Source organism: Mobula hypostoma, chromosome 2 (assembly GCF_963921235.1).
Source record: "Mobula hypostoma chromosome 2, sMobHyp1.1, whole genome shotgun sequence".
Taxonomy (NCBI): Eukaryota; Metazoa; Chordata; class Chondrichthyes; order Myliobatiformes; family Myliobatidae; genus Mobula; species Mobula hypostoma.
In genome coordinates this window covers 238275645-238302102 of record NC_086098.1, presented here as the reverse complement: position 1 = coordinate 238302102, position 26458 = coordinate 238275645, and the positions used below count along the sequence as shown (strand labels likewise).

General features: G+C 48.6%; 1 protein-coding gene across 2 annotated transcripts; it reads right to left on the bottom strand.

Moving 5' to 3' along the window:
- Nucleotides 1–3575: 3575 nt before the first annotated feature.
- Nucleotides 3576–25412, bottom strand: LOC134342957 (transmembrane protein 79-like). 2 transcript variants are annotated; one of them, XM_063041699.1, is made up of 4 exons: nt 13040–13161; nt 9571–10315; nt 7883–8096; nt 3576–6275 (listed from the first exon to the last, which is right to left on the bottom strand). In XM_063041699.1, the coding sequence occupies exons 2-4, from the start codon at nt 10301–10303 to the stop codon at nt 6080–6082; spliced, it is 1143 nt and encodes a 380-aa protein (XP_062897769.1). In that variant the 5' UTR covers nt 10304–10315; nt 13040–13161; the 3' UTR covers nt 3576–6079. The 2 variants fall into 2 exon arrangements, with proteins under 2 accessions (XP_062897769.1, XP_062897768.1); XM_063041698.1 differs by lacking the exon at nt 13040–13161 and adding an exon at nt 25242–25412 and having other exon boundaries at nt 3579–6275.
- Between the last annotated feature and the right edge of the window lie 1046 nt (nt 25413–26458).

Genomic DNA, 26458 nt, shown 5'->3' with positions numbered 1-26458 from the left:
GTGGGAAGAGGAAGTTACTAACATCTCTGCCGTGACGTGGGAGGCTGGATGTCCCACAGCCTCCCGGCACCCCGCTTGAGTACTCCGGGACCCCGCAATCACCCCTCACCCCGACATACACTCACCGTAGGCGCTCTTGCTCCGGATTTTGCGGGCCAATTTGCGAAACGGGCAATGCTGGGACCCCAGGCGGAACACGCACTGTCTGCGGCGCCGCTGCATTCTCTCGGTGGCTGCCATCCCGTCGCCAGCCCGGGAAGCCCAGCTCTTTCTCCTTTCCTCCCCCTGGGAAGCGACGCTCTCCTCCATCCCCTCCCTCCCCGCCTCTGCCGTTCCCCCGGGCGGATTCACGCAGCGGCGCGCCTCCCCTTAAAGGCACCAGCGAAGGAAACGACCGACACAAAATTTCACGGTGCGCCATGTCCTGGGTTACACCTCCAAACACTGGGACCATTCTATCCAGACCGAGGGAGCGCCGCCGTGTAAGAGGAGCGCCGCGCTGTGGGAGGGGCACTACAGAGGGAGCGATACATTAATGCCAGCGGCTATACCTCATTAGGAGCCCGGAGTGAGGAGATGTCACCAAAGAGCAGCGGATTTCTACAGCTGTACCTTGGAGAGCATTTTAACTGGCGGCATCACCGTCTGGTGTGGAGTGGCCGTGCACGGGATCGCAAGAGCGTTATAAACTCCGCCGGCTCCAAGACGGGAAATAGCCTCCCCACGACTGAGGACATCGCCAAGAAAGCGGCACCCTTCAATGGACCCTCACCAGCCGGGACATGCCCCCTTTTCGTTGCTACCATCAGGGAGGAGATACAGGAGCCAGAAGACACACACTCAGCGTTTGAGGACCAGCTTCTTCCCCTCCGCCATCATATTTCTGAATGGGGCCACGGACCCATGGACGCTATCTTGCTCTATTGCCCTGTCTCTGTTTTCATAAATAACTCGGTGATGATAAACCCGATCATGATTTTGTGTGTGTGTGTGTGTGTGTGTGTGGGGGGGGGGGGGTGGGGAGGGGTGGCGAGAAAGGAAGAGCGCACTGCGGTAGGAGCGGTACTGAGGGAGCGCCGCGCTGCAGCTGGGACATTGAGGGGGAAACGCTGTGCCTGTGGGCCGGGCTTCTCTTTGGATCTCTGGTTGACGGTAAAGGTTCCACAAATCCGTTCCGCAAAACAACAGGAGGCGTTTCCGCGGGGAAGAGCGACTTGCCTTCACTGAGTAACTGTTGGGGTTGTATCAGCCGATGGTGAGTCGATGGACTGTCCGAAGCCCGGCTGCGGAAGGAGGAGAGCCGCGGATGGGGGCTAGCAACGCCATCCCCTAAAAGCCAGGGGCGATAGAAACACCAACAGAAGCTTCCATGACCTCATCCCTGGATCTTCGAAGATGGGCTACCCCTGCAGGAAACGAGGAAGACTGGCCCCAGAACTGAGAACAAACACTGGCGCGGTGCTGTCAGCGGCCTGTGCCCAGCAGAGGCGAAGGGGCTCGAGAAGAAGAAGAAGAGGGAATATTGTGTTCAGTTTTGGTCGCCCTGCTACAGGAAAGGTGCAATTAAGCGCGGGGGGGGGGCGGGGGAGGTGGCGGGAAGGCGCAGAGGAAATTTAGGAAAACTCTGCCAGGATTCTGGAGAGTGAGTTATGGAGAGAGTTTGTACTCAACCCATCTGCTGCTTGGGACCTTTTCATGGGAGCGTCAATGACCCAGAGAGCTATTTCGGCTGCAGTCAGGGCTTTATGTTTTGGCTCTTGGAAGGGTCACCGAAGCCAAAAGAGGTTCATGGATAGAGGCCAGATTAACGATGGTCCACCGGTCCTCGAGGTTCAACCTGCCCCCTCAACCTCATCACAGAGCTGGAGTGAGGAGGAGGAGTATGACCGGGGTTGCGGCTTCCTGCCTGACCTCCTCATCTTCCGGATGATGGTCATCTGCTTAATGAGCGTGCACAGTCTCAAAATGACTGGCAGGGAGGTGGTTTTCTTCTTGGTGGGAGGAAATAGGTAACTGGTTCACACTGAAGGTCAGTAATCTTTTCTACCTGTAGAGGTTTCACTGTGAGAATCTCGTCTGGAGTCACAGGAACACACACAAATTGCTGGAGGAACTCAGCAGGTCAGGCAGCGTCCAAGGACACGAATTAACAGCTGATGTCTCGGGCTAAGACGAGTCCTGATGAAGGGTCTCAGCCCAAAACATCGACTGTTTATTCATTTCTATAGATGCTGCCTGACCTGCTGAGTTCCTCCAGAACCTTGTGTGTTTTGTTTCCATCCTATCCTGTCCCCTTTGTACGCATTTGCACTAAACCTTCCCTATCCCTGTACCTGCTGTAGTATCTTTTCAATGTTATTGAAGCTGCCTCAACCACTTCCTCCGGCAGCTCATTCTGACCACCCTCCGTGTAAAAGGTTGCCCCTCAAATTCCTTCCCTCTCACCTTAAACATCGCCCCTCTGGTTCTTGATTCCCCAATCCTGGGTGACCCTGACTACCTTCACTATGCTCCTCGTGATTGTATACACCTCTGTGTAATCATCTCTCAGAATCCTACGCTCCAAAGAGTGAAGTCCCAGACTGTCCAAGCTCTCCTATTCCTCAGGGCCTGGTAACATCCTTGTAACTCTTTTCAACACTTTTTCTAGTTTGATAACATCTTTCCAATTCTTCTTCTTCTTAAGCCCGTCACCTCTACTGGGGCATAGGCCACCGACAGTAGCTCACCAGAGTTCTCCATCCTGGGACAGTCTTTCAAGTTAGCACGATGCTCTTGCAGCTGAGGGTATTGGGGTTAAATTCCAAAGTAATCTGTAAGGAGGTTGGGTGCCCTTCCAGTGAATGGCTTTTGTGCTCTAGTTTGCACCTGCAGTCCAAAGACGTACCGGGTTAGGGGGTTAATTGTAGGTGTTCCTGTGATTAGGTTAGGGTTAAATCAGTGGGTTGCTGGGCAGCACAGCCCAAAGGGCCGGAAGGGCCTATTCTGTGCTATATCTCTAAGTAAAGTTGTCTCCAGGTGCAGCTAATCTTCCAAGATCGAGGTCTTCTGACCTGATGTTTCTGTAGCTCTGGGTTTTTACGGGATGGGGTTACGAGCCCCATGTCCAACTCTCCTCCTTTCACAGCCGGTGTTTGGGACCGTCTGTGGCGGAGCTACCTTTGTAACAGCTGAGCACAATATTGCAAGTGTGTCCTAAATTGGACATGGAGTTCATACCAAGTGTGGCCTCACCAATGTCTGTGCAACTTCAGCGTCCGGACCAATAAAGGCCAGCGTGCCAAAAGCCACCTTCACCACCCTAGCTACCTGTGACCCCTCCTCCGCCAGTGAACCTGAGAATTGTGCTCCAAGTCCCTCTGTTCGACGACACTCCCAATTTCTACAACATTCTGCATTCCACTCTTGTTTTCCCTTGTTCGGCCTCAACGAGCTGTGTGGTGATCTGACCTGCATGAAGAGTGTGCAAGATAAACTTTTCATTGTATCCTGGTACACGTGACCACGATACACCAATCCCAATAAAGAGACGGAGAGATCAAAGCACTGTGTTGGTAAACACGTCCACTAGAGCCAAAGGGAGTGCCTGAAGTACGTACCTTGACACCATTTTTATTTTATTTAGAGATACAATGCAGAAAAGACCCTTTCGGTCCCTCGAGCCACGCTGCCCAGCAACCCACGATTTAACCCTAGCTTAATATAACCATATAACAATTACAGCACGGAAACAGGCCATCTCGGCCCTTCTAGTCCGTGCCGAACTCTTACTCTCACCTAGTCCCACCGACCTGCACTCAGCCCTTAACCCTTCATTCCTTTCCTGTCCACATACCTAACCAATTCTTTTTTAAATGACAAAATCGAACCTGCCTCTACCACTTCTACTGTAAGCTCGTTCCACACAGCTGCCACTCTCTGAGTAAAGAAGTTCTCCCTCGTGTTACCCCCAAACTTTTGCCCCTTAACTCTCAACTCATGTCCTCTTGTTTGAATCTCCCCTACTCTCAATGGAAAAAGCCTATCCACGTCAACTCTATCTATCCCCCTCATAATTTTAAATACCTCTATCAAGTCCCCCCTTCTACGCTCCAAGGAATAAAGATCCAACTTGTTCAACTTTTCTCTGTAACGGGTCAATTGCAATGGACAATTAAGTTATGGACCAGTACGTCTTTGGACTTTGGGGAAAAAAACTTTAGCACTGGGAGGAAACTCATGCATTGTATGGGTAGGATTTACAAACTCTGAAATATGATCCCCTGAGCTGTAACAGCACTAACTAACCACAGTACATGGACTGGAAGGGTTTTGAGGGATATGGGTCAAATATGAGAAAATGGGACTTGCCTGTATTAGGTCTGTCTGGACTAGATGGGCTGAAGGGCCTTTATCTCAGATATGTGAGTCTATAAAATGTCGACTGTCATTTCCCCACCACCACCCTGGTTGCTGCTCAGTTCCTCCAGCAGCTCCAGGTTTCTGTGGCCTCAGTGTAGAGTACTGCAGAACAGACACAGGTCCTATGGCCTATCAAGTCCATGCCAAATTGTTGTTCTGCCTAGTCCGGTCAGCCCCCACCTGGACCACAGCCCTCCATATCCCTCCCATCCACGTACTTAGCCAAACTTCTCTTAAATGTTGCAATCAAACCCACTTGCGCTGGTGGCTCATTCTACACTCACACCACTCTCCGAAGAAGATCCCCCTCAGGTTCCCCTTAAATATTTCACCTTTCATCCTAAATCTATGACCTCTGCTTCTAGTCTCATCCAGCCTCAGTAGAAAAAGCTTGCTTGCATTTCCCATTCTATACACGTCATAATTTCGTATATCTCTATGAAAACTCCCCTCATTCTCCTCTGCTCCAGAGAATAAAGTCCAAACCTATTCAACCTTTCCTTATAACGCAGGTCCTCGAGCACTGGCAACATCCCTGTAAATTTTCTCCAACCTCTTTCTGTTTTGTTTTAACCTTTCCTGCAGGTAGGTGACCCGAATTGCACACAATATTCCAAATTTGGCCTCACCAACATCTTATACAACTTCAACAGGACATCTCAACTCCAGTGCTTTCCTGCATGTAGGTGACCAGAACAGCACATAAAACTCGCTTGGCCTCACTCACCACTGGCCAAGAGCCCAGCCACGGCTCCCTCTGCACCTGTGGGATCTTCCTGAGTCAACCATTTCCCACAATTTCTTGAAACTACGAGCTGCTTCCGGACATCCATGAAAGGGACAGGCCAGGCGTTTCGAAACTGCAGGCCAACTTTTCCCTGCAGCCTCAGGTGGTAACAGTTAACCGGGATACATCAGAAACTACAGAACCTCCCAGAATGTTTAGTTTATTCAGAGTTTGCCCAGTCGCCAGTAGCCACTCTGTTGCAGCCAAGAATGTATAGATGTGACACTATAAGAATATAAGACATAGGAGCAGATTTAAGCTATTCGGCCCATCGACTGCTTTGCTATTCGTGGCTATTTATTAATATGAAACAAAGGCTCACAAATTTATACAGAGGTACCACAGAGACCATTCTAAATGGTTGCATTACCATCTCATATGGGGCGAGGGGCACTGCACAGGATCCGAAAAAGTTGCAGAAAGTTATAAACTCTGCCGGCTCCATCATAGACACCAGCCTCCCCAGCATCTAGAACACCTTCAAGAGCCTCAAAAGTGTGGCCTCCATCATTAAGGATCCCCATCACCCAGGACATGCCCTCTTCTCATTGCTGCCATCAAGGAGGAGGTACAGGAGGCTGAAGGCACACTCTCAGTGATTCAGGAACAACTTCTTCCCCCTCCAACATCAGATTACTGAAGAGACAACCAACCCATGTACACAACCTCACAATTTTTTCTTTTTGTACTACATAATAATTCATATATGTGTGTGCGTGTGTGTGTCTTATTGCAATATTTTTAATTATGTATCGCATTGTACTGCTGCTGCAAAATAACAAATTTCATGACATATGCCGGTGATATTAAACCAGATTCTGAAGACGGCCAGGACGCTGACCAACAAAGAAACTCAAGAAGACAGGTTAACGTCCACTTTCCAAATACCGTTCACCCCCAGAACCTCTGGCGCGGGGCCTGACTCTGTTCCTCCTGGCTGAGGGAGGTCGAGAACATCTGATCGGGGGACAGCACGAACATGTAGCACAGATTGCAGATGAGTAGGCCCAGGATGGGGAAGAAGGTGAGGCCGTAGCCAAAACCCCTGAAGGTGCTGCTGATGGCGAAGGTTAGCCAGTAAATCAGCCTGGGGAGAGGGTGGAAGGGGAGGGAGTTACATACACACATTGAGATAAGTCAGCGTGGATCAGACAGAGAGTGAAGCTCCCGCTACATAATCCTATTGCACATTCCCAGGGTCAGGCACAGAGTGAAGCTCCCTCTACACCATCCCATCACACACTCCCAGGGTTAGGGACAGAGTGAAGCTCCCTCCACACTGTCCGATCACACACTCCCAGGGTCAGGAACAGAGTGCAGCTCCCTCTACACCATCCCAACACACCCTCCTGAGGTCAGACACAGAGTGAAGCTCCCTCTACACTGTCCCATCACACACTCCTGGGGTCAGACACAGAGTGAAACTCCCTCCACACCGTCCCATCACACACTCCCAGGGTCAGACACAGAGTGAAGCTCCCTCTACACTGTCCAAACACACCTTCCTGAGGTTGGGGACAGAATGAAGTTCCCTCTACACCATCCCATCACCCACACTCCTGGGGTCAGACACAGAGTGAAACTCCCTCCACACCGTCCCATCACACGCTCCTGGGGTCAGACACAGAATGAAGCTCCCTCTACACCATCCCATCACCCACACTCCTGGGGTCAGACACAGAGTGAAGCTCCCTCTACACCATCCCATCACCCACACTCCTGGGGTCAGACACAGAGTGAAGCTCCCTCTACACCATCCCATCACCCACACTCCTGGGGTCAGACACAGAGTGAAACTCCCTCCACACCGTCCCATCACACACTCCCAGGGTCAGACACAGAGTGAAGCTCCCACTACACTGTCCCATCACACACTCCTGGGGTCAGACACAGAGTGAAGCTCCCTCTACACTGTCCCATCACACGCTCCTGGGGTCAGACACAGAGTGAAGCTCCCTCCACACCGTCCCATCACATGCTCCTGGGGTCAAACACAAGTACAGCACAAGTCTCTGATGGTCATTTCTACCATTCATTCTGCTCCTATTTGGGTGTCTGGATGGGGTCTGTGGTTGGGGTGTCTACGGTCTGTTTACCAGGGTTTTCAAGGCAGAGAGCTTCCCGCTAGGGAGTGTTCGAGTACTTAAAGGGTAGGATTGAAGGGCTGTACGTAGATACTTAGACTTTGAGTTCATTGATACAAAGGGAGTTAACTGGTGTGCAAGACTCTTAGTGTTGTCAATGATCCCTCCCATCTGACCAACAACCTCTCTGACCCCCTACCATCAGGCAGGAGGTACTGTGGCATTAGGACAAGGACTGTCAGGATGGGAAACAGGCTGTGAGACTGTTGAACTCCCTGTCACATCACGTGTGAAGTGCCAGTAGTATTCTACTGTTTACTTTTTAACTTCTGTTGTCTACGCACCTTATTATTTGTTCATGTATTTCTGGTAATATAATTTTGTGTGTTATGTGTGTGAGTTACGTGTACTGTGTTGTGCACCTTGTACTGGAGGAACATTGTTCTGTTTGGCAGTATGCATGCGTACAGATGGTTGAATGATAATAAACAGACCGTGAATTTGAGCTTGTCTGTTGGTGTCCTGGGTCTTGTCTGGGAAATCTCTCTTCACCATCCGCTCAGAGGGACGGGGCGGAGAGAGTCGAGTGGGGAGGCGGGGGAAGACTCACCTGGCCAGGGCGAAGAAGGCCGTGAGGAGAGGCAGCAGTTTGAGCACCTCGTGCGGGAGGTAGGTGGAGAGCACCAGCAGGTTCACGAGGAACAGCAGGAAGAGATGGACCGAGTCCGTGAAGAAGCGCAGGTGGATCTCGACCTCCTCCTTCTGCTTATCGAACGGGTCAATCGAGGAGGAGCAGAGGCGCGCCAGCCCGTACACGATAATTCCTGTGGGGGGCAGGCAGGGGGGGAGGGACAAGGGTCAGCTGGTGGAGGCCGTAGGACCGTTCGTCGTGAGCCAGCCCCAGAGACAAACCCGGGGATACAACCTACACCAACCTGGCGGAGAGAGGAAAGACAGTCGTACTGTGGGCGGGGCAATGAGGGACGGTCATGTTGTGGGAGGTGTGGTATGAGGAAGGGGGGTGTTGAGGGAGCCGTGCCGTGGAGGGGCAGTGAGGGAGTTTGGCATTGTGTGAAGGGGCGGAGAAGGGGCTCTTCACTCTGTAAGCTGGGGGAACGGGGACAATGAGGAAACAGTGGGGGTGGGGGAGATGTTGAGGGAGCTCGGCGCTGTGTGGAGGTGGCGAGGGAGCTCGGCGCCGTGTGGGAGTGGCGAGGGAGCTCGGCGCCGTGCGGGAGGTGGCGAGGGAGCTCGGCGCCGTGCGGGAGGTGGCGAGGGAGCTCGGCGCCGTGCGGGAGGTGGCGAGGGAGCTCGGCGCTGTGCGGGAGGTGGCGAGGGAGCTCGGCGCTGTGCGGGAGTCAGGACCGACAGCATGCCGCATTATTGGGATGTGGATTTTTTTTGGATCCATGGTGACAGTCACCTCTCCCAGAGCTGCCCTCGGAGACGAGAGGAGCTGCTCTGTCAGCGACATGGTCAATAACTGCCCTTCGGACTGCACTGTTGGGGCATCGCCCGTAACCTGTCGGCGGGATTCCGCTTTAGGTCCTCACTGCGACAAGTCACGACACCGCCCACACCTTCCAGGCTGAGGGGAGGAGGGGGGAAGTGTTGCCCATCGGGCGGTGTGGGAGTCACATGGGGTGCGGGGGTTCAGAGGGGCTACCTGGGCAGGTAAAGAGTGCAGTTTGAAGGAGCCCAGGTAGTGAACAGAACCAGTGGCAGGGTTTCTGGGTGGGCTGTCAGTCTGGTGGGAGTGGGGGGAGTTTCAGCTGTTTTCTCCTGGACAAGGCTCAGCGTTCTCCCCATCAACGTCCCTCGGGCCACGACACCCCACCCTGTCACAGTTTTCCTTCTCCAGTGCCACCTCTCTGCAATCCTTGAGGGCTGTCGCTCAACCATTGAAGGCCACATCATCAGCCTGCATTCCCAATTCCCTCCTCCCCGACCCCCCCAAACATCTCTGCCCCTCTCTGTGAAACACTCTCTGACCCATAAGACATAGGAGACATAGGAGACATTTGGCCCATCAAGTCCGCTCCTCCAATTCGTCATGGCTGATTTATTTTCCCTCTCAACCCCATTCTCCTGCCTTCTCCCTGTAATTTGATGCTCTTACTTCAGTTCCACTACCCCAGTCACCCCCATCTGCATTGACCCCACCTCTAACCTTGTACCCCAAGCCGTCGGTTCTTCACTCATACCCACACGCCACTCCACCCCACCCATGCTGTCCGACCCGGCTCGGCCACCAGCTGCCCAGCATGGATAAGACGGGCCGAAGTGCCTTGCCCTTACCCATCAGGATGGGGACAGTGGCGAAGATGCTGCAGCGGAGGGTGTAGATGAGGCGGGCGCCGAGGTCGGGCATCAGGGGCACGTCGAAGGGCAGGAAGACATAGGCGCCGTACAGGAAGCAGGGGTAGACGAGCAGGGACCCCGCCAGGGCTGCCGTGCCCTTCAGGCTGGAGCGGCTGCAGCAGCCGCAGCAGCCCCTGTCCACCCCGTCCCCCTCGGCCTCCCAGGCCGCCTCCTCGTCCGGCTGCTCCCTGTCCATCGCAGCCCGGCTGCGGCTCCGGAACGCCAGGAAGGGCCGGTGCTCCGGATTGCTGCCCCCTTCCAAGGCCCTGCCTCCGTTGGCCAAGACACACACTTTCTCCTCCTCCTCCTCCTCACTGCTCCTCTGCGTCAGCTCCTGCTCGCTCAGCAGTGAGCCTCCGGGGACTACCCGTATGTGGACACTGGGATCGCAGAGATGCGGGGGTGGGGTCTCCGACCTCTCCTCCAGCAGGGGAGGGGCCTCGCCCGGTTCCTCCCCATCTGGCACCTCCTCGGCCGACGGGACAACCTCCAGGCAGCTGGGGCACTGCTTGTCACCTGGGTATTCAAGGGTTTCGGAGCTGTGCAGGGGGCTGCTGGCTTCCTCCGGAGGCATGGCGCTCCCCGTCCCCTCGGAGTCTGAGGCCTCATCCTTGAGATTATCCATTTGGTGCTCTGGATTGATCCGGACCAGTGGCAGAACGGCAGACATTCCGGGCTGTACCTGCAGCGGAGAGACAGAGTGATGTTTGTGCACGGATCAGAGCCCCTTACCCATGGGGACATCCACAGACACAGACTTCCCCCACCCCACATTGTCCAGAGACTCACCCCCCCTCCCCCAGAGTCAGAGTCAGGCCATTCAGCCCACCTGGCCCATGCTAGCCAAGACGCCCATCGAAGCCAGACCCCTCAAAGCACTGTCCCCAAGAGTACAGGCCATTTGGCCCACAATGCTGTGCTGACCTTTTAAACTATACCAAGATCAATCGTACCTGTCCTTCCCACGTCGCCCTCCGTTTTTCTGACATCCATGTGCCTATCTTCGAGTTTCTTAAATGCCTCTGGCAGCACGTTCCATATACCCACCACCCTCTGTGTAAAAAAAAACCTGCCTGACACCCTTCCCCATACTTTCCTCTAATCACCTTAAAATTAGCCTTGTATTAGCCGTCTCCATCCTGGGAAAAAGTCTCGCCCACTCAGTCTATTCCTTTTATCATCTTGTTCCCCTTTGTCAAGGAGCATCTCTCATCCTCTAAAAGAGGAAAAACCCAGCTCACTCAATCTATCCTCATTAGAGATGCTTCCTAATTCATGTAGCGTCCTGGTAAATCTCCACATTCTTCCTGTAATGAGGGAACTGACCCGAACACTTGTACTCCTTGTATCCCAAGTCAAGTCAATCGTTATTGTCATTTCGACAATAACTGCTGGTACAGTACACAGTAAAAATGAGACAACTTTTTCAGGTCCATGGTGCTACATGAAACAATACAAGAACTACACTAGACCAGGACTGCGTAAAGTGTACAAAACAGTGCAGGCATTACATAGTCATAGTCATACTTTATTAATCCCGGGGGAAATTGGTTTTTGTTACAGTTGCTCCATAAATAATAAATAGTAATAGAATCATAAATAGTTAAATAGTAATATGTAAATTACGCCAGGAAATTATGAAATAAATCCAGGACCAGCCTACTGGCTCAGGGTGTCTGACCCTCCAAGGGAGGAGTTGTAAAGTTTGATGGCCACAGGCAGGAATGACTTCCTATGACGCTCTGTGTTGCATCTCGGTGGAATGAGTCTCTGGCTGAATGTACTCCTGTGCCCAACCAGTACATTATGTAGTGGATGGGAAACATTGTCCAAGATGGCATGCAACTTAGACAGCATCCTCTTTTCAGACACCACCGTGAGAGAGTCCAGTTCCAGCCCCACAACATCACTGGCCTTACGAATGAGTTTGTTGATTCTGTTGGTGTCTGCTACCTTCAGCCTGCTGCCCCAGCACACAACAGCAAACATGATAGCACTGGCCACCACAGACTCGTAGAACATCCTCAGCATCGTCCGACAGATGTTAAAGGACCTCAGTCTCCTCGGGAAATAGAGACGGCTCTGACCCTTCTTGTAGACAGCCTCAGTGTTCTTTGACCAGTCCAGTTTATTGTCAATTCGTATCCCCAGGTATTTGTAATCCTCCACCATGTCCCCACTAACCCCCTGGATGGAAACAGGGGTCACCGGTACCTTAGCTCCCCTCGGGTCTACCACCAGCTCCTTATTGTTTACAATAAATAATAAACAAGACAATAGGTACAGTAGAGGACAGTAGGTTGGTGTCAGTGCAGGCTCTGGGTATTGAGGAGTCTTGTGGCTTGGGGGAATAGTCTGGCAGTGAGAGCCCAGTGCATTTTGCCAGATGGCAGGAGGGAGAAGAGCCTGGGGGCGGCAGGGGGGGGTCGGTCCTTCATAATGCTGTTTGCTTTACAGATGCAGCTTGTGGTGCATCAGCTGCAGGGTCTTGCGATCCGAGATGGTGCAATTTCCGAGCCAGGCGGCTCAGGATGCTCTCAATCCTGAATCTGTAGAATGTGGTGAAGATGGGGGTGGTGGGAACATCCCAGAATCCCTGAGGAAAAGAGCCACAGCAGTGTGACACTCCTTGATGGTTTCCAACACTCTCGTCGCCCTCCTCCTCTGGTTACGATGACCTGGATAGGTGGATTTGGAGGTGTGACTCCGCTTAGTGGTTTGCAAACTAGCCATAGGGTCCTGATGGGGACTTGATCCCCATCAGTGGGGTTGGGTTTAAGGGAGAAGGGGGTGTGCAGATTGGCGTGAGGCAGGAAAGGAGGAACGTTCTTCTCTTCAGCCCATTGAGACGATTTGACAGTCTTTATTATTATTCTTTTCTTGCCTGTGACGAGTGCTGTGTTGGTAATGGTTTTCGCACCCAGGCCCTGGAGGAACACTGTTTCCTTTGGCTGTGGTTCAAAGACAGGGAGCGTTCACGGATCTGTTCCCTAGCGGAGAGGCTGTGGCGGTGCTGGTGAAGAGTTCTGTGGGAGGGGCAGTGAGCGGTGCTGCGGGCCGGGCGGTGAGGGGGGGGGGGCACCATGCTGTGCTTCAAGTGAGATCCAAGACTTCTTAAGAGTCCAAGTCTTGTCACAGAAAAAAATCAATATATATCAGTTTAGTGTCAAATCAAAGCAGCGCGGTGGCAGCAGTGTAATAATTTTCCTGGGAAACTGGGGAATCCAGTGTTTCGAGGAGAATGCAGTGGGAATTGAACCCTCAACCCTGCTCTTAATGAAAGTTCAAAGTGAATTTATTATCAAAGTACATCGACAATCCTGAGATTCATTTTCTTGTGGGCAAGCTCAATAAATCAATAATAGAATAATAAAAATGAAATGAGTGAAACAACAGTTTAACATACCTGGCGGTGTAGGTGGTGTAGGTGTGGCGAGGTCCCTGTACATACCTACTGCAGGCAGGGCTGGCAGTGATTTCTCACTGAAAGTTTTGCCACAAGAGCTCGTTCAACTGGTTGGACGAGAGACCGGGAACAAACTTTCACTGCCAAAGCATTGCAACAGGGGCAAGCAGCCTTCAGATCCAAACTTCACCAAAGGACGGGCACCTCTCATACATTTTGTTTTAATTTTAATTTTCAATTTAGAAACACAGGCCCTTGCAGCCCAACGAGCCGCATTGCCTAATTACACCAATGTGACCTACTAACATTCTTTGGAAAACGGGACACCTGGAGGTCATGGGGGAACGTACAGACTGCGGCTGGTGTTGGAAGCAATGCACTACACTGCCATGATGCCCAAAATACTGAGAAGTGGCAGATGGAGTTCAACCCAGATAAGCGTGAGGTGGTTCATTTTATGATGGCATTAATGGTAAGACTCTTGGCAGTGTGGAGGATCAGAAGGATCTTGGGGTCCGAGTCCTTAGGACACTCAAAGCTGCTACGCAGGTTGACTCTGTGGTTAAGAAGGTGCACTGGCTTTCATCAATCAGATTGAGTTTAAGAGCCTGGTCAGGACCACACTTGGAGTACTGTGCTTAGTTCTGGTTGCCTCATTACAGGACGGATGTGGAGACCATAGAAAGGGTGCAGAGGAGATTTACAAGGATTGGGGAGCATGTCTTATGAGAATAGGTTGAGTGAACTCAGCCTTTTCTCCTTGGAGCGGCGGAGGATGAGAGGTGGCCTGATAGTGGTGAATAAGATGATGAAAGGCATTGATCGTGTGGATAGTCAGAGGCTTTTTCCCAGGGCTGAAATGGCTAACATGAGAGGGCACAGTTTTAAGGAGCTTGGAAGCAGGTACAGAGGAGATGTCAGGGGTAAGTTTTTTATGCAGAGTGTGGTGAGTGCGTGGAATGGGCTGCCGGCGGTGGTGGAGGCGGAAACGATACAGTCTTTTAAGAGACTCCTGGATGGCTACATGGAGCTTAGAAAAATAGAGGGCTATGGGTAAATCCTAGGTAGTTCTAAGGTAAGGACATGTTCGGCACAGCTTTGTGGGCCAAAGGGCCTGTATTATGCTGTAGGTTTTCTATGTTTCTACTTCATATTTAAAAAAATGCCCAACCCAGCTGTGCAGGCAGCAGGGAGCTGCGTGGCCTTGGTCATAGCGAGGGACTAGGCCTCAGGCCAGGGTGTCGCCTGTTTGCAGACATCCAGGAGAGAGGCATTGGTGCTGCCCCCCAGTGTTCACTTGGCAGAAGACAAGCTGTATTGTGTTCAACTGCAGACTGCTGCAATATTCATGGACTCAGGGACATTTTTTGTGTGACTGCATTTTACTGCCATCTTGTATGTGCTATGTGTGCCCTGTGCTGTGTATGAATGTTGGTACTGTGTTTTGCACCTTGGACCTGGAGGAACACTGTTTCGTTTGGCTGTATTCATGTATGGCTGAGTGACAATTAAACCTGAACTTGAACTACAATGAATTATGAAGACTTAAAATGCAGAACAGTTCAATGTCAGGTCATTGTTTTTCTTCTGAAGTCATGGTTTCCAAGCAATGAAAGTGTTGATTTGTGGGCTTCAAATTACAACGGAAAATAGAAAAGGCACGTTAAAAGTGCAATGTTGCGGTTATCATGGGGGATTTCAATATGCAAGCGGATTGGGAAAATCTGGTAGGGGCTAGATTTGAGGGGGAGTTTGTAGAATGCCACAAGATGGCTTTTTAGAGCAGTTTGTGGTTGAGCCCACTAGGGGAATGGCAATTCTGGATCAGGTGCTACGTAATGACCCAGATTTGATCAGGAAGCTTAAGGGAAAAGAACCCATAGGAGAGAGTGATCATAATATGAGAGTTCACCCTGCAGTTTGAGAAGGAGAATATAAAATCAAATGTGTCAGTATTACAGTGGAGTAAAGGGGATTACAGAGGCTTGAGAGAGGAGTTGGCCGAAGTTTTGTAAGGGGACACTACCAGGGATGGCTGGAGTTTCTGGGGGAATTCAGAAAGCGCAGGAAAGATACATCCCAAAGATGAAGAAGTATTGTAAAGTGAGGATGAGACAACCCTGGCTGAGAAGAGAAATCAAAAACAGCATAAAAGCAAAACAGAGGGTGTATGGTATAGAAAAATTAATGGGAAGGTAGAAGATTGGGAAGTTTTTAAGAACCAACAGACGACAACTAAGAAAGCCAGAAGGGAAGAAAAGATGAAATATGAAGGTAAGCTTATATTTTTGGTTAAAAATATTGAAAAGGTTAAAATGTTTTTATCAGATATATGAAGGGTCAAAGAGAGGGTAAATATCAGACTGCTGGAAAATAATGCTGGCGAGGTAGTAATGGGGGAACAAAGACACAGCCAAGGAAATCCATAAATATTTTCAGAATCAGATTCAGGTTTAATATCACCAACGTATGTTGTGAAACTTGTTAACTTTGTGCAGCAGAGCAATGCAATACATGATAACATTAAAAAACTGAACTGCAGTAAGTATATATGTATATTAAATAGTTAAATTAAATAAGTAGTGCAATAACAGAAATAATATTCTGCGTCAGTCTTCACCGTGTATGCCAGAAATTCGAGAGTATCGGGGGCAGAAGTGAGTGTCTAAGGAGAAGGTGCTTGGGAAGCTGAAAAGTCTGAAGGTGGATAAACCACCTGTACCAGAATAACTACTACTCCCTGGGTTCAGAAAGAGGTGGCTTAAGAGATTGTAGAAGCATTAATAATGATATTTCAGGAATCAATAGATTCTGGCATGGTTCTGGAGAACAAAAAAATGGCAATGTCACTCCACTCTTCGAGAAGGGAGAGAAGCAGAAGAAAGGAAATTATAGGCTAGTTAGCCTGACCTGACCTGGAAAAATGTTGGAGTCTATTACTAAGGATGAAGTTTCAGCCATATGATAAAGTAGCAAAATCAGCATGGTCTCTAAGTGGAAAACCTTGCCTGATAAATCTGTTGGAATTCTTTGAGGAAATAATAGGCAGAATAGATAAAGGAGAGTCAGTGGATAGTGTTTATTTGGATTTTCAGAAGGCCCTTGACAAGGTGCCAAACATGAGGCTGCTTAACAAGGTAAGAGCCAAGATGTTACAGGAAAGATACTAACATGGATAGCAGATTGGCTGACTGACAGGAGGCAAAGAATCAGAGTAAAGGGAGCCTTCTCTGCTTGGCTGCTGGTGACTAGTGGTGTTCAGTAGGGGTTGGCATTGCCACCGCTTCTTATCACGTTGTATGTCAATGATTGGAACGAAGGCTTTGTGGCCGAGTTTGCAGACAATATGAAGACAGGTAAAGAGGCAAGTTGTGTTAAGGAAGCAGGGAAAGTGCAGTGGGACTCAAACAGGTTGGTGGGATGGAGAAAGAAGTGGCAGATGGAATATAGTATCAGAGAGTGTATGGTCATGGACTTTGGTAGAAGGAATAAAGGTGTGGACTATTTTCTAAATGGGGAGATGGCAGTGATATCCTAACAAACTTTTCATGTGAAACTTTGTTTGTCCCAAAGATCTCAATTTAGCAATTAGATGCTTCCTTTGCTCTTCATAGAAACTGCATTCAAATAATATATGCAGCAAGTACGCTCCCTACAAATGCCTATATCATGCATATTAATTCTTAATAAGGTATTATTCCACCTGGTACGTCCAATACGCAAACATGTAAGTATAACTTCTCCCCTCTTTTTTTTTATACCCATCTCCCAATTGTGTACTTTAGGTTCTACATCAATCAGTGGTCACTTTGTTAGCTATACCTGTATACCCACTTGCTGATGCAGATATCTAGTCAACCAATCATGTGGCAGCAACTCAATGCAGAAAAGCATGCAGACATGGTCAAGAGGTTCAGTTGTTGTTCAGACCAAACATCAGAATGGGGAAGAAAATGTGATCGAAGTGACTTTGACCATGGAATGATAGTTGGTGCCAGACGGGGTGGTTTGAGTATCTCATCTCCTGGGATCTTCACAGATAATAGCATTTACAGAGGATGGTGTGAAAAACAAGAAACATTCAGAGCAGCAGCAGCTCTGTGGGTGAAAATGCCTTGTTGTTGAGAGAGGTCAGAGGAGAATGGCCAAACAGGTTCAAGCTGATAGGAAAGCGACAATAGCTGAAGTAACCACTGTTACAACAGTGGTGTGCAATAGAACATCTTTGAATCCACAACACGTCAAACCTTGAAGTGGATGGGCGACAGCAGCAGAAGACCACAAAACATACACTCAGTGGCCACTTTATTAGGTAGAAGGTATCCGTTAGTCTTGTGAGACCATGGATCTGCACCTGGAAAGTCTTCACTCTCCAGGGCGCAGGCCTGGGCAAGGTTGTATGGAAGACCAGCAGTTGCCCATGCCTGCAAGTCTCCCCTCTCCACAACACCAATGTTGTCCAAGGGAAGGGCATTAGGACCCATACAGCTTGGCACCAGTGTTGTCACAGAACAATGTTTGATCAAGGACACAACACGTTCCCTCGGCTGGGGCTTGAACTCACGACCTTTAGGTAGCTAGTCCAATGCCTTAACCACTTGGCCATGTGCCCATACAAGGTAGAAGAGGTATCTGATAAAGTGGCCACTGAGTTTAGAGTTTATACTAAGTCTATACACTGTTTATACACTGACAGTTTATACACTGACAGTTTATACACTGTCTTTAATCACAAGAAGCCGACTGTCAAGGTTGGGATGCAGGCATCATTGTGTCTCTCCATTATGGAGGGAAGGAATGCTTTACAAAAGCTACTTTTGGCATATTGAGGTAGGAATCTGGGGTTACATCTTGTACACACTCAGACCCCAAACACACGTAGAGGATGGTGTTTTTCACTAGAGAGGAACATGCCCACCTCAATCTAAAAACACCTCCCAAATCCCTTAATACAGAAATTAAGTTATGTCCCACTCTGCTTGGCAATAGAGGGAAGGGCATGGTGACTTCTGGAGATACTCAATCTACTGGTGTCATTTACAAACCGACTGACTTTCATAGTTAACTTGACTCTACCTCTTCCAACACTGTCATTTGCCCAAGGAAGCATAGAGGTTAGCCAAATGCTTTACACTACAGGTGACCCAGGCTCAATTCTTTCCATTCTCTGTGAGGAGTTTATACATTCTGCCCATGACCGGGTGGGTTTCCTCCAGATGCTCTGCTTTCTTCCCACATTCCAAAGATGTACGGGTTAGGGTTAATAAGTTATGGGCACGCTATGTTGGTGCCAGAGGTGTGGTGACACCAGTGGGCTGCCCCCAGAACATCCTTGGATGCTGTCGGTCATTGTTGCATACAGCACATTTCACTACATGTTTCGATGTACTTGTGACAAATAAAGCAAATCTTAATCTTATTGTCATGGTTTCCCGAGTGAATTTCCTTCAACTGCAAAGAGGAAGGTCCTCAGAATGAAGCCTTTCATCAGTTGACCTGTGGTCTGTGACCATGTGCCAAGGCAGGGAGACCCCAGAATGGGAATCAAGGTGCAATGCATGAATTCAGACAGACAAACAGACAGACAGACAGACAGACAGACACACACACACACACACACACAGTCTTCCTCAATCCCACTTCCCTGCCTTAAATGATCAAGGATGGCACACTGGGGACAAGAATCAAAACCCAGAGGGCACTGGCTTAACCAGTGAGGGGAGCGATTTAAACGGGACAGGGTCATGCAGATGTGTGTCGAGCTGACAGACGACGTGGTAGTGGCAGGTAAAATAATATTTAAAAGATACTTGGACAGGTCCATGGAAAGGAAAAGTTTAGAATCTTTCAAAAGTGAAAATAAAAGGTTTAGAATTTTTATAAAATGAATCTCAGGGTAGTATTTGGTGTCATATGTGGGGGTGTATAGGGTGTCAGGGACGGGTAGCGCCTCTGGTGGGGTAACATGTCGCGTCCTTTTCAAGGCAGTTAGTCCACTTTTGGTCCCCACCTGGCACTCAGCTCTCACCTGTGGCTCCCCGTAGCTGTTTGCATACGACAGCGGCCACACCCCGGGCAACGGCTTCGACAAGCCGGCTAAACCAGGTGAGGGTAGCTGATGGGTCTCAAACCCTCGGTGAGATAGGGAGTTGTCTATCCCAGCATGAAGACAGACTCCGGCGGATTGAGCGGATGAGACCAATGGAAGGTCCAACGGTCAAGAAGGCGGTCTCTGCAAGCGTCGTGGAACGTGTAGAGCAGGACAAGACACAGAAGACGTCCTGGTCATCCACTGCGCCTAGTCCCATCTCCAGCCGTCTAGACTCTGTCTTGCCACTGGATCCAGATGGGAATTGGGAAGAGAGAGTGAGGCTGACGCTGCGCAACTCTCCCTCACTTAAATCCAAATCACGCGCTAGTCTCGACACCATCAATGTTGAGGTCCTCATTGACGTACGATGGACAAACAACAACAAGAACAAGCACTTTGACAATAAATTTACTTTGAACTTGAGAGGGATATGGCCCAAATGTGGTCAAACTAGCTTTGATGTGCATCTTGGTCAGCATGGGCCAGTTGGGCCGAAGAGCCTGTTTCCCTGTTGTATGACTCTGAGGATTGCAGACTCAGCTGGAGAGGCAAGAGACAACAGATGCTGGAATCTGGAGCAACTCGGGAGGTCAGCAGGGGAAGGAATTGTCGGTGATTTCCCCAGCAGATAGTTTGTTGCTCCTAAAACAGCAGCTGTTTCTGTCTCCACAGACACTGCCCGACTTGCTGAGTTTTTCCAAGAGTTCCCATTTTTCTCCTTGCTCTGATCCATGCTCAGTTCACCATCTCTTCCTCAACCCACCACATCATCAGAATAAGAGTCAGTTCATCATCACTGATATATTTTATGTCCTGAAATTTGTTGTTTTTTTTGGCAAAAGTACATTGCAATATATGCAATGAATAAAATACATTATAAATTACAATAAAATATATATATGCTGTATAAAATTAAATTAGTGCAAATTCACACTGTATATAGAAACATAGAAACATAGAAAATAGGTGCAGGAGTAGGCCATTCGGCCCTTCGAGCCTGCACCGCCATTTATTATGATCATGGCTGATCATCCAACTCAGAACCCTGCCCCAGCCTTCCCTCCATACCCCCTGACCCCCGTAGCCACAAGGGCCATATCTAACTCCCTCTTAAACATAGCCAATGAACTGGCCTCAACAGTTTCCTGTAGCAGAGAATTCCACAGATTCACCACTCTCTGTGTGAAGAAGTTTTTCCTAATCTCAGTCCTAAATGGCTTCCCCTCTATCCTCAAACTGTGACCCCTCGTTCTGGACTTCCCCAACATCGGGAACAATCTTCCTGCATCTAGCCTGTCCAATCCCTTTAGGATCTTATACATTTCAATCAGATCCCCCCTCAATCTTCTAAATTCCAACGAGTACAAGCCCAGTTCATCCAGTCTTTCTTCATATGAAAGTCCTGCCATCCCAGGAATCAATCTGGTGAACCTTCTTTGTACTCCCTCTATGGCAAAGATGTCTTTCCTCAGATTAGGGGACCAAAACTGCACACAATACTCCAGGTGTGGTCTCACCAAGGCCTTGTACAACTGCAGTAGTACCTCCCTGCTCCTGTACTCGAATCCTCTCGCTATAAATGCCAGCATACCATTCGCCTTTTTCACCGCCTGCTGTACCTGCATGCCCACTTTCAATGACTGGTGTATAATGACACCCAGGTCTCGTTGCACCTCCCCTTTTCCTAATCGGCCACCATTCAGATAATAATCTGTTTTCCTATTTTTGCCACCAAAGTGGATAACTTCACATTTATCCACATTAAATTGCATCTGCCATGAGTTTGCCCACTCACCCAACCTATCCAAGTCACTGTGCATCCTCTTAACATCCTCCTCACTGCTAACACTGCCACCCAGCTTCGTGTCATCCGCAAACTTGGAGATGCTGCATTTAATTCCCTCATCCAAGTCATTAATATATATTGTAAACAACTGGGGTCCCAGCACTGAGCCTTGCGGTACCCCACTAGTCACCGCCTGCCATTCTGAAAAGGTCCCGTTTATTCCCACTCTTTGCTTCCTGTCTGCTAACCAATTCTCCACCCACACCAATACCTTACCCCCAATACCGTGTGCTTTAAGTTTGCACACTAATCTCCTGTGTGGGACCTTGTCAAAAGCCTTTTGAAAATCCAAATATACAACATCCGCTGGTTCTCCCCTATCCACTCTACTAGTTACATCCTCAAAAAATTCTATGAGATTCGTCAGACATGATTTTCCTTTCACAAATCCATGCTGACTTTGTCCGATCATTTCACCGCTTTCCAAATGTGCTGTTATCACATCCTTGATAACTGACTCCAGCAGTTTCCCCACCACCGATGTTAGGCTAACCGGTCTATAATTCCCTGGTTTCTCTCTCCCTCCTTTTTTAAAAAGTGGGGTTACATTAGCCACCCTCCAATCCTCAGGAACTAGTCCAGAATCTAACGAGTTTTGAAAAATTATCACTAATGCATCCACTATTTCATGGGCTACTTCCTTAAGCACTCTAGGATGCAGACCATCTGGCCCTGGGGATTTATCTGCCTTCAATCCCTTCAATTTACCTAACACCACTTCCCTACTAACATGTATTTCACTCAGTTCCTCCATCTCACTGGACCCTCTGTCCCTTACTATTTCTGGAAGATTATTTATGTCCTCCTTAGTGAAGACAGAACCAAAGTAATTATTCAATTGGTCTGCCATGTCCTTGCTCCCCATAATCAATTCACCTGTTTCTGTCTGCAGGGGACCTACATTTGTCTTTACCAGTCTTTTCCTTTTTACATATCTATAAAAGCTTTTACAGTCCGTTTTTATGTTCCCCGCCAGTTTTCTCTCATAATCTTTTTTTCCCCTTCCTAATTAAGCCCTTTGTCCTCCTCTGCTGAACTCTGAATTTCTCCCATATGTATTATATACCATAATATACTGCAAAAAGAATAAAAATATGGTTCATGGTTTATTCAGAAATCTGATGGCAGAGGGGAAGAAGCTGTTCATTGACTTTAGGTCTTCAGGCTCCTGTACCTCCTCCTTGATGGTAGTAATGAGGAGGGAGCATTTTCACGAGGCAGCATTTTCAAGAAGGCTGCATCCATCACTAACGACCCTCACTATCTTGACAAAGTTTAAGGGAAAGGGGGATTCTCAAGATTCCTGTAAACTATGGATTCAGTACTGACTATGTCTGTGACTGCAGTGTGTTTGAATAATGTCTCACAGCTGCCTTCTTTGGAGCAAGATGATTAAAGTTCGCCCAGATCCACATAGATGTCTCTGGGCTTTTCACACCTTTTGATTTTGACAAAAAGCAGTACCTGATGGAAATTAGACAGAACATTCCTTTCCTAATTAAAGCATAAATTTGACTGATGTTCTTATCTTTGTCATTAAGTTGTGACTCCAGCAAACCAGGTAGGACATTCCTTTCTTTAATTAAGGTGGCTGGAGTGTCTAACAAATTGATTATCTTTTGTATCAATAGTCCATTGACTTGGCCGGAATAGTTATCAAACTGATTGTTCTCTGTATCAATAATCCATTGACTTGACCGGAATGGTTATCAAACTGATTGCTCTTTTGTATCGGTAGCCTTATAACTTCTGACAATTTTGACATCGGGCAGTAAACTTGTAGAACCACCAGGGAGATGAGACAGGGTCGCTCCCTGATGTCAGGTCTAAGTTCATTCGCCGGCTGAGCTCGAAGAAATAAACAGATGAAAAGATAAGTAACAATCTTTTTGTGCTGTCGTTATTTGATCAAGCAAAGTTGTGTTTACAGTCTGGGAAATACCCTTTTCTGGTTACTACCATCAGGGAGAAGATACAGGAGTTTGAAGACACACACCCAACTTTTTATGAATATCTTCTTCCCCTCTACTATGAGATTTCTGAACGTTATCTGAACACTAATTACTCTTTATTTTGCATTATCTATATACTTTGTAATTTATTGTAATTTTTATGACCTGCAGTGTACAGCAAATTTCATGTCATAAAAGACAGCAATAATAAATCTGATTTCCCCCTCACTCTCCATTCTAGACTCTCTGGACTGTTACCTTGCTCTCTCCTGCCTCTCCCCAACCCTCCTCTGCCCCCTCCTCCATTTTCCCAGCCGTCCTCCCAGAGTAAAGCAGCTTGTTATAAACACAAGAGATTCTGCAGATGCTGGAAAACCAGAGCAACACACACAAAATGCCGGGAAAATTCAGCAGGCCGGGCAGCATCTATGGAGAGGAATAAACAGTCGATATTCTGTGCCAAGACCAAAATATCAAGTGTTTATTCCCCTCCATAAAAGAATCATACCATCACAATTCAGCCAACTCCATTATGGGCACTAGCCTCGAGGACACCTCAAAAAGGCAGCACCTATCAGCTAGGACCCCCGTTACCCAGGACATGCCCTCTTCTCATTGCTATCAAGGAGGAGGTACAGGAGCCTGAAGACACACACTCAACATTTCAGGAACAGCTTCTTCCCCTCTGCCATCCAATTTCTGAATGGGCAATAAATCCACGAACACCACCTCAGTATTTTTCGTACTACTTAATTTTAAAAATATATTTCTTGTTGTAAGTTGTAGATTTTATTACGTATAGCAATGTATTGCTACCACCAAACAACAAATTTCACAACAGGTGCCTGTGGTATTAAACCTAATTCTGCTCCACACCCTCCTCCCGTGACATCTGTCCCTGACAACAAGTCATCAGCTGCCTGCCCAGCACTGCCACTGGCTCCTGTGATTGAGTCTGTCATTTCCATGGGGTTTTCGGGGCCCACATATCTTCTCGAGGTGAGGTTGTGATGTGGCGCTCCCCTGAAGTGGCGGAACGAGGCCGCCCGTTTCCTCAGTAAGGACGGCAGTCATTCAGTCAACCATTCAACCGGCCCCAATGCAGAGCACGCCAGGGCGGTTCGCACAAAGCTCAGGGGACAGGGCGCCACGGTAGCGCTGGGGTCATGGAAATTCAATTACAGCTCAGGGTGTCAGAGTTCAGAGTTCAATTCTGGCGCCACCTTAACGGAGTTTGTACGTGCTCCCAGTGTCCGCGTGGGTTTCCCCCAGGTGCTCCAGTTTCCTCCCACAGTCCAAGGACGTACCGGTTAATAGACTAATTGGCCATTGTAAATTGTCTCATGATTAGACCAAGATTTAATAGGGGTGCAGCTCGAAGGGCCAGTTCCACACTGTATCACTAAATAAATTTGAAATTTATGAGAGGGAGAGAGAGACGTTGATGGAGGATTGGGGAGGGGGATGTAGGGTGTGGGGTGGTGGGAGAAGGGGTTGACTGGGAGAGTGGGATGGGGAAGGGGATAGGGAGAGAATGTGAAAGGGAGAGGGGAAGGGGTGAGTGGAGTTGGGGGAAGGAGAGGGGAACGTGGGAAGAGGTGTGTAAGGGAGGAGAGCAGCAGGTAGAGGTGCAGGTTGATGGTAGTGGGTAGATTAAATGGTTTCGGCATGGACTAGACGGGCAGAAAGGCCTGTTTCTGCGTTGTACTTTTCTATGACTCTATGGAGAGGGTGAGAGAGGGATAGATTTGCGAACCTTCACATTCTTCCCGTGAGATTTCATCCTCCTCGACTTAGGTCCGACACAGGTCTACATCTGTACTTGATTTCAGCGCAAATTTGGAGAACTAGGGAGCTCCTTGTTGCGAAGGGCTAGGATTGAGAGGGTGGGCAGCACAACGCATCGGAAATTTCATCTCTCAGGTGAGATGGTAAGTTGGGGCTGCATTTGACCTCTCGGACAGAGACCCGAGGGTGGTGGATCCCTGCGGGAACTGTCTCCGGTGAAGAGACGCAGCTCATCATCCCCACACCTTGCGTCCCACTTGCGACCCTACTCCGGGATTTCAGGTATAGCCCTTCACGCCCACCTCCTTCCACTGAGCGTTTCATTGGCGGACCTTCCTTAGGACCCCCACTCGGATTGGCTCTTGTTGCTGCTAATTATAAAATAGGTGGGGAAGAACCAATGGCAGGCGTTCCCTGTAGTGAGGGGCGCTCTCAATGGGATGTTGAAATGGAATTTCAGGAACGAAAACTTTTTGCTGAACATCGCAGCGAAACCAGAAGCAATTTTAGGGAAACAATTCTTACCTTAATCCTCCAGCAGATACACCGAAACCGATGAATTTAGATTCACCTCAAACACACAGCCAGCCTTGTTCTGATATTCAGTGCGTTCTAATAAACTACATCACTGCCTTCCATCAGAAAAAAAACTCCTATTTTCATGCCTTACTTCCTGCAGTCCACAAACCTGTTGGACCAGAACCCGTAATCGATCACCTTAAAGGGGAGGAGCATACAATTAAAGGGACAGGGAACTCTGAAAGGAATAGGTGTATTTATAATTGTTATTGCAACATGAGAAGGACGGCTTAGTGATTACTTCTCTGCGGGTTAACTTCAAGTTCAAGTTTATTGTCATTCAATCCTACACATGTAAACGAAACGAAATATCGTTCCTGTGGGGCTAAAGTGCAAAACACAATATACACAGTCACACACAGCTCATATCGTTATGATCCGGCACATACAGTCACAAAATAATATTAACACAAGACCCTGTGTGGTATGGCCTGAAGATTGACAGGTTGACATAAAGTGCAAGCTGCGTGATTACGTCAGACGGTATAACGTCACTGGCAGTATAATAACAAAATCAAAGGTTCAAGGGTTATTGCCAAAGTATGCAGGTACAATACAGCTCTGATATTCATCTCCTCCAGATAGTCATGAAATATGGAAAAAAAAGCAAGGGACTCATTGAAAGAAAAGACATCCACCCCCCCCCGCATGAAAAGGCAAAAGAAACAAAGAAACGAAACTCACAAACCTTAATCCCCCACCCCCTCCCTCACACAAAAGCGTGTAGATCTCCCACACGGATAACAGCGGATGGAACATCCAACCTCAAACCCCCAACACCCTGCCTTGCAAAAAACAATCAGCGACAATAACATCAAACCCTCTACCCCCTCCATGGCAAAATGGTACCATGGTAGTGGAGTGGTTAGCACAATGCTATTACAGCTCAGGGCCTAGGAGCTGGGAGTTCAATTCCAGCGTCATCTTTAAGGAGTCTGCATGTCATCCCCTGGAAATGCATGGGTTTTCTCCAGATGTTCCAGTTTCCTCCCACAGTCCAAATATATACTGGTTAGTAAGTTGATTGGTCATTGTAAACCATGCTGCGATTAGTCCAGGGTTGAATCGGGTGTTGTTGTATTAGACCATAAGATATAGGAGCAGAATTAGGCCATTCAGCCCATCGAGTCTGCTCCACCATTCCATCATGGCTGATTCGTTAT

Bases quoted from the DNA above. Each gene is read 5' to 3' on its own strand.
- LOC134342957 (XM_063041698.1), bottom strand. From the start codon at position 10,303: ATGTCTGCCGTTCTGCCACTGGTCCGGATCAATCCAGAGCACCAAATG. The intron at 8,097-9,570 runs GTAAGGGCAAGG...TGCCCCCCACAG, and splicing joins CACTGTCCCCATCCTGATGG to GAATTATCGTGTACGGGCTG. The intron at 6,276-7,882 runs GTGAGTCTTCCC...CCCTCTCCCCAG, and splicing joins GCCTTCTTCGCCCTGGCCAG to GCTGATTTACTGGCTAACCT.